The sequence below is a fragment of the Austrofundulus limnaeus genome, unplaced genomic scaffold (assembly GCF_001266775.1).
Source record: "Austrofundulus limnaeus strain Quisiro unplaced genomic scaffold, Austrofundulus_limnaeus-1.0 Scaffold129, whole genome shotgun sequence".
Taxonomy (NCBI): Eukaryota; Metazoa; Chordata; class Actinopteri; order Cyprinodontiformes; family Rivulidae; genus Austrofundulus; species Austrofundulus limnaeus.
This window is the reverse complement of record NW_013952531.1, coordinates 97,477-105,662: the sequence shown is the minus strand read 5'-3', so window position 1 is coordinate 105,662 and position 8,186 is coordinate 97,477. Positions and strand designations below refer to the sequence as shown.

The 8,186-nt window shown below is 41.0% G+C and overlaps 1 protein-coding gene across 1 annotated transcript in view; it reads left to right on the top strand.

Moving 5' to 3' along the window:
• Positions 1-8,186, top strand: part of jag2b (jagged canonical Notch ligand 2b) — a gene marked incomplete at its 5' end in the record, with an annotated part of 57,882 nt that overhangs the window by 42,364 nt on the left and 7,332 nt on the right. The window contains 6 exon segments of the mRNA XM_014015400.1: positions 4,706-4,868; positions 4,941-5,102; positions 5,200-5,313; positions 5,509-5,622; positions 7,294-7,407; positions 7,671-7,787. Of these exon segments, the coding sequence (XP_013870854.1) occupies positions 4,706-4,868; positions 4,941-5,102; positions 5,200-5,313; positions 5,509-5,622; positions 7,294-7,407; positions 7,671-7,787 (784 nt within the window).

Sequence of the window (8,186 nt, the reverse complement as noted above, 5' to 3'; positions counted from 1 at the left end):
TTACTATTTTATACTACTTCTGTGATATTACTACTACTTCTACTTCCTGTTATCTTCTTCATCATCGTCTTTTTCACCAGTAGAAACAGACGGTTGTTGATCACGTGACTCCTGTGATGTGAAAAAACTGTTTCCATTGCAGTTTTGTGYAAAACACCAATTTKGATACGGCTGAAAAACCATCTTATCCTAGCACAAAAATATTTTGTCGAAAAAAAGGAAGTTTTTTTCTAAATTGACGTGTTTCCATTGAGCAAATTTATTTTCGAAATTGTAATTTGTGCATTTTCATGGTGAATGGAAACACAGTTTGTGGCTATTAAAATTTGTTTTTGAAGAAAATATTCCCTAAACTTGCAAGAAAATACATGAAATAAATCCTGAGTTTTGAGCAGACCGTTTTGAAAATAAAAATGTATTTTTGCATCGACGGCTCATAAAACTGCATTCTTGCTCATTATTTTGTTGCGTGCCTCGGCAGCCGCCTCAACGTTTATGATTTAATGTGTCAGAGTACACTTTGYTAATAAAGATGAGCTGATTGGAATCGGTTTTTCTGTCATGTATCTGCGTGGTTTTTAGATTTGAATCTTTATCAGGGAAGAGCTCCCGTACACAAGTCAGAATACTTTCAGACCATGAGTTTACTTCTCTGAGACCAACACCGTGGCACAGTTTTTATTTTTGACGTCTTACAAACTTGAGTGGCAGCGAAGCTCACCTCAACAACAAGTGTGAAAACGTTGAGATTCAGGTATGAGMTGGCGCCTTCATCCCTATCCAACACATCCTCTTCTTCTTGGGTTTACAGCAGACTTGATGCTCGCGCGCCGCCTTGTTTCCTGTTTTGGTGTTGTTGTTTTTTTTTTGTTGTAGCGCCACATTCAGGCCTGGCATAGTTTACTTAGGTTAATGCTGACATATCGAACATCCCTAATAAACACATTCTAGACATGTRGTGCTGTTTTATGAAGGTAATTTTGAGAAACGACGTGCAAAAAGACAATTTTGGTGACATGACTTCCAGTCAGCCGCTGTCTCTCACTGCACAATGTGCTGTGGTGGTCGGGTGCACCTGTTGGGCATTAAACAGAACAAGCAGTAAAAATAAAAGTTTAAAACCTAAAAAAGATAATTCAGAAAACCTGGAGAACGTTTGGAGCACATCACTTTAAAGTCCAGCTCTTCAGAAGTGACATATAAAGAAAATAAAAGTGGTTTAAAACTTTGTTCAGAGGTGTGTGTGTGTGTGTGTGTGTGTGTGTGTGTGTGTGTGTGTGTGTGTGTGTGTGTGTGTGTGTGTGTGTGTGTGTGGATTCTGTTGAGCAACAGATAATTTACGTTGACACATCAGTTGACTTCACTCTGGATCATGATGACCTGTAGGACAGTGGTACTGAACCTGAGTCACAGAATCCATCACAGCCAGCCCAGCTTTGCTCTTTCAGCTCAAAGTCTCTGAGTTTTTTAATGTTTTAACGAACGAGTCGAGCTTCAAACTGTGACCTGACTGTGGGACCCTGAACGGACCCGGTTCTGGTCTGAAGCCAGTCCTGGTTTAGCAGCTCTGTGAACCTCCCTGAATGAGGTGATGCTGGAGTTGTGCCTGTGCTGCCCACGCTCCTGATACCTGCTACGGCACGACGTGCATTCCTGTCCCGTCACGCCAAACCTGCAGAGCCCCGAGCGTCATATTTCTCTGATTCGTATCTGCACTCAGCTCATTACAAATTTGATTGAGTAACAGTTTTTTTTTCTGCTTTTTGCCTGAGCCCTGATTTGACTCGTGTCTGCAGAGCTGCAGCCGAAGGCCTCGTGTTCCTTGAAGGAATGCATATTTAGTGTAGGCTGAAGAAGTTGAGTGTAGGAGAGAGTTACTCTGAAACCTGATTAGTTTGAGAGATTTTACTAACAGAAAACCAGTGTCGACAGCAATGTACAATGTAGCTGCCGCTGCTAGCATCTTAACAATGATACAAAACAATCATGGTGGAGCAGTTTGGTACCGAGGTTGTGGACCCACCCTCTGACAAAATCTGGAGTAGCTGGAGACACTGAATCATCACGATATTCCATTTCCTGACACTGCACTGATTTTTAATCAAGGCTTAATGTTGTAATAAGAAACATGAACTAGAAATGCAGTCCTCACTGTTCTTCTGACTGCATAAAATACAGTGACTTTAACCAGAGTCTGTGCATGTAATGTGCTGAGATTTTAAAATGATTTGAGGAAAAAACAGCAACATATCACCTCGTTAATGTCACATTATGATCCTTGTATCATGGTCAAATCAAATTCTTGCCAATGCACAGCCCTGTTTGTGATCAACCGCCTTGATGTCAGCAAATCTTTTGGTTTGGTCAAACTCTTTCATTTTCATGAGATGCACGTTTTGTCTAACACGTTTTAACTAATTGCTGTTATCTTAGTCTTGAAACTGGATTAAAATGCGTACAGTGCTGAGTTTACAACCTCTTTATCCGTAGTTAATTTCCTGCCCTCCATTTGAAAACTACACCTCATCAAAACCACCAAACCAGCTGTTAATGTGAGCGAGGAGCAGTTGTGTAGTCCTTGTTGTTTGTCCTAACTGTGAGTCACTGCGTAATGGTTGTGTAGCTGAAAACACTGGCATGTTGCAGAAAGTTTTCTGGCCCTGACTCTTTTTGGTAAAATAAGTTGATGAGCACTAACTCCAGCTCCTGTTCACCACCTTAAATGGAAACGACCCAAAGTTTATGCACAGTAGYCCTCTGTTTACACAAACGGGAGAGATTTTCTTTCTAAACTCTGCATTGCAGCATTTAGAAATGTCTGAACGGGCCTGGCTGCCATGATTTATCTTCATTATGTTTATTGTGGCTCAGCGTGAAAACCCACAGTTAATATTCTCGCTCATAAAGAGTTATCTTTATTTTATTTCACTGCTTCTCTCTCTCTCTGGTGCCAGATTAAGCAGGACAGATGTAGAAAAGCAAAGTGTGGATTCTCCTGATGAACTTAGTGAAACTTTGTCTGCTTCACCTTTTTGTTCAGAACAACGGTGCTGAAGCCTCTAAGCTGCTCGTCTACGTGCACTTTAACCCTCCTTTCTCAACTGTTGCTTTGCTTTCCCTTGCTTCGTTGTCTAAGTCGTCAACAAAAGGTTTTTTTGTGCGAAGATGATGTGTTGAAATGGAGACAGGCTGCTCTGATCCCTGCAGCCCCCCTGCTTGAAGGGATTCTTTTAATTTGCCCACTTTAAGATGAGAACAAAGGTGCTGTTTATGCCTCAAAACCCAACATATGATTAACTGTTAGCTCAGTCACCAAGTAGACCTCTGCTTGTGTTTGGATTTAGTTTCAAGAACTCGGACAAATTTTCCTGTTTCCAGCTCCTGTTTGGATGAGGAAGTGTTTATGATGAACGATCCTGGATCTCTGCTGCTTTCTGGGGSTTTAGAGGACACCCAGCGGGGCTTGGGAAAATCATGTAGCTGTTTGCAGGATGCTTGTGTAAACGGATAAACGTGTTAATGGCTCCGGTGAGGGACGCTACACATCTGGAGAGGCACCAGCATTTACTGGTTTTAGAACACGTCCTTCAGGAAACCAGTGTCATGTCCTGGACTTCAGACTGCTGTTTAAACAGGCTTCCTGCAGATCCTTAAAAAGTCTTGAAAGTCATTGAATGCATCAATCCAAAAATAAGGCCTAAATTAGCCTTAAAACGTCTTAAATCAATCTTCCAGAAGTCTTAAAAATGTTAACACATTGTAAATACGATGATTTGTCTCAAATATTAAAATAATTGGTAACATTTATTTTTTTAAATATTCACATGCAGACGTTCCTCTTTGACATCACTTCCTGTTACTTCACCTGCAAATATCTCAACAACCGTCCATCTGAGCAACGTGACATTTGTTTTGTAATGTGTTAATGTTGTCTTTCTAACAATGCACTCACTTTTCTTACAAACATCTGATGTGGCACTTTAAGGTTTCATCTACAGAAAATTGGGTTTGAGACCCCACTGTGGGTCTTAAACTTCAAATTTTGGGTTGTTAGAGGAATTCCTGAAATTAAATTAAGTTTAAAACRGACTAAGAACGTTTCTGCTATATTTAGATATGGATAAAAACAATTGGTCTATTGGCAATATTTGAATACTTCAACCAAAAAAACTTTGATTCATGAGTTTCTGCCAGTTTATATATATATATAAACAGTATATATGAATTTGTCATTTGTGTTTATTATGAAATTGGTCTTAGAATTAATTTCAGTTGGCATTATAAAGTCTTAAACTTTCCTTAAACTGTAGGAACCCTGTAAAAATGAGGGGATGCTTCACAGCAGGAAACATGGTCCTGTCCCTTATTTAGTCCTCAGTAATGAGGCTGTTACTCCGGTCGGTCGTGGTGAAGAGAGTTCAGTCTGTATGTTTCAACCTTCAGCTAAGGCCCTATGAAATCTAATATTTTATTTATTTATTTTCCCAAATTCTGCTTTTTCTGTTTTTAGGTTTTTCTTCTTAATTCTCACCATGTTGGTGTTTAATTATAAAGTGACAAATAAAAATCCATTAGGGGTGTAAGAAAACACAAATCTTTTAATATTTCATACAGATTTGTAACCAAGGCTTTAATGCATGGCGTTGATGAATCTTTACATCCTCATGTAGACTTAAAGAAGCCCCTCCTCTTCCCACCTCCACAGATTCCAGGCTGGCCCCCCTCAGACACCTGTGATCCGGACCCCTGCGAGCACGGCGCCACGTGCCACAGCATGGACCAGGATTTCTACTGCGCTTGTCCTGAAGGCTACGAGGGGAAGACGTGTGAGCGTCTGAAGGAGCCGTGCCAGACCAGCCCGTGTCAAGGTTTCTGGGGTTTTCAGGCACAACCAGAGACGCCTGAACGAACTCGCATGCTAACTTTATTTTCTCCTGCAGTGATTGATAGCTGCACTGTCGCCGTAGCGAGCAACGACTCGGCCGTCGTGCAGCACATCCCCTCCAACGTGTGTGGGCCACGAGGCCGCTGCAGCAGCCAGCCGTCGGGCAACTTCACCTGCACCTGTGATCCGGGTTTCAGTGGTGCCTACTGCCATGAGAGTAGGTCTTTTCTCCTGCTGGGAACAGAGTGTTTCTGATAAATCACCTAAAATAAAACCCTCCTCTTGATTTTTATKTTATTTTCACTTTGTTTTAGATATCAACGACTGCGTCAGCAACCCCTGCAGGAACGGAGGCACCTGCATCGACCGAGTCAACGCCTTCCAGTGCTTCTGTCCGGACGGCTGGGAGGGTCAGCTCTGCCAGCTCAGTGAGTTCCTCAAAACGCCTCCCACCCTTACCCTTAATCTCTGCAGCTTTGGGAAAAGAGGAGAAAATAAAGAAACAGGAAATCGTGCTCCTGCTTGCACCGTTCTTAATCTCTTTGCACGAAGCGAAGGTTGTTTAATAATGAATGAATGAAAGAATGAAAAGAAACCACTGAGTCACCTTCCTGCTTCCTCAGATGTTAACGAGTGCAGACACAACCCCTGTAAGAACGGCGGACGCTGCCTTGACCTGGTGAATGACTTCTACTGCCAGTGTGCCGACAACTGGAAGGGCAAGACCTGCCACTCCCGTGAGTTACGTCCACTCTGTGTGTCTGCATGATTTCATATTGTTGTGAGGACGTTAGACGACCCTCGTCCAGGGGGGGTCACAGGTGGAAAACATCATGTTTGGGTCATGGTTAGGCTGTAAAAATTAATGCAAGTCTATCCAAGTCCACACAAAGATGGTAAACCCGTACATGTGTTTACGACCATGACTTTTTGTTGTGGTTATTCAGGGCATCTTTCTGTGTGTAGCCCTGATGTACAGTTTATTAATCTTAGCTGTTACTTTGGACTAAACGGGGAAAAGTAAAAGTTAGCCAGAATCAGTAAATGAGTCGTTATAAGGACGTTTCTCTTTCAGCTGCTTGCATGAAAGATTTCACACTTAGTTTATGCCAGAGGAAGAAGAAATGTGAAATACAGTTCTCACTGTTGTTCAGTGTGCTTCTGATTTACATAAAAATAACTGAATTTAATCAGATTGTAATCATGAAATGCTTAAAATCTGTCAGCATTAAATAAATAAAAGAAGCCATAAGCAGAGAAAAAGAAAAACAAAAGAAAGCAAAAGTGTCATACATGGAATGTATTTGGGTGGGGGTGGGGGGGCACATGAATCTGTAATCAGTTGTTTGGGAACAGAAGAAAATGTTTTGGGTCAGACAGACAATGATATTTTTCATCTGCCTTAATATCCGCTGGTACCTCTCAGTGTGGTGAATCCAATCAGTCAAATAATGTGGACAAATCCACCGAGCTGAGCTCTCAGCTTCTCCAGATCAATTCCATCTGGTCAGCAAAGTCCAGGAACCACAGCCGGCCCACGACCCTCAGCAGAACCGCTTGCAGACAGAGTCCAGCTCGCTCAAGCCTAAAGTCTGAGTGCTGATAGAACAGCAATCCTTCATATCGGTCAGGCAGCCAGGAAATGGCCTGAACAGCCTCCAAAAAATTTAAAGCCAAATCCATAAAAATATCCGTACTCTCTGGTTTCAAATGAAAACGTAGAGAAGGCTCCAATCAGCAAAGCAGGGAAGATAAGGAAGGGCAGGAGAGAGGGGGAAAGTGTCTTACTCCTTCAAGGGAGACAAAAAAATCAATAAATAATAAGATACAAATTTTCCTGTCTGTCTGTCATCTATCTGTTTATCATCTGTCTATCATCTGTCTATCTGTCTATCATCTGTCTATCATCTATCATCTATCTATCATCTATCTATCATCTATCTATCATCTGTCTATCATCTATCATCTATCATCTATCATCTGTCTATCATCTATCATCTATCTATCATCTATCTATCATCTATCTATCATCTGTCTATCATCTGTCTATCATCTATCATCTATCATCTGTCTATCATCTATCTATCATCTATCTATCATCTATCTATCATCTATCTATCATCTATCTATCATCTGTCTATCATCTGTCTATCATCTGTCTATCATCTATCATCTATCTATCATCTGTCTATCATCTGTCTATCATCTGTCTATCATCTGTCTATCATCTGTCTATCATCTATCATCTATCATCTGTCTATCATCTATCTATCATCTATCTATCATCTGTCTATCATCTGTCTATCATCTGTCTATCATCTGTCTATCATCTGTCTATCATCTGTCTATCTATCATTTATTCATTCATTCATCATTTCCTTTTTGTTTGTCTTGTTGTTTTTGTCCAGGTGAGAGCCAGTGTGATGAAACCACCTGCAGTAACGGTGGCACCTGCTATGACCACGGTGATGCCTTCCGTTGTTCCTGCCCACCTGGCTGGGGGGGAAACACCTGCAACACAGGTGAGGCAGAACTCCATGTAATTCAGTTGGAGTTGATGGTCTGTAAGCAGAGTTTCTTAATTTAGCATCTTGTTAGCATCATTAATGAACTGTGACAAGTTAACTATGTTTTAATTCACTTTGGTAGTTTTTATTATTTATAGATAACTTAAAGATAAAACAGTAACTCAATCTTTTTTATAGAAGACTTGAGATTAGAATTTGAGGTAACAGTTTTTGATTGTGATTAATTTAGCACCCCTCTAATAATTGTGTTTCTGCAGCTAAAAACAGCACGTGTGCCTCCAGTCCTTGTTCCAACGGTGGGACGTGTGTCGGAGGAGGAGACACCTTCTCCTGCATCTGCAAAGAGGGCTGGGAGGGCCCCACCTGCCAGACAAGTTAGTGCTTCTCAATGTACAACAGGAGCGTTTAGTTAAAGCCCACAAACACAAGGATTTCTGCTTTTCTAAAGTCTTAAATGTGTCAAAACACACGTTTAAAACTCACTGCATCAGAAACTGAAAAACTGAACATGTAAAGCAAGTAGGGCTGTGTATTGGCAAGAATTTGGCGATATGATACATATCATAACAGAGGGGTCACAATACGATATATCACAATATATTGTGATACTGTAAGCAAGGCGATATATTGCGATTTTTTTTGTCCAAAAATTCTATTAAATAAAAACCTCTTACTGAAAAAAAAAAAAGAAAGAAAAGCTAATGTTTACTCACAATGCTAATGCTCTCTTACTCTCTGGTGCTCAAGAGGTAGAGGAGCCAAATGTCTGGCTC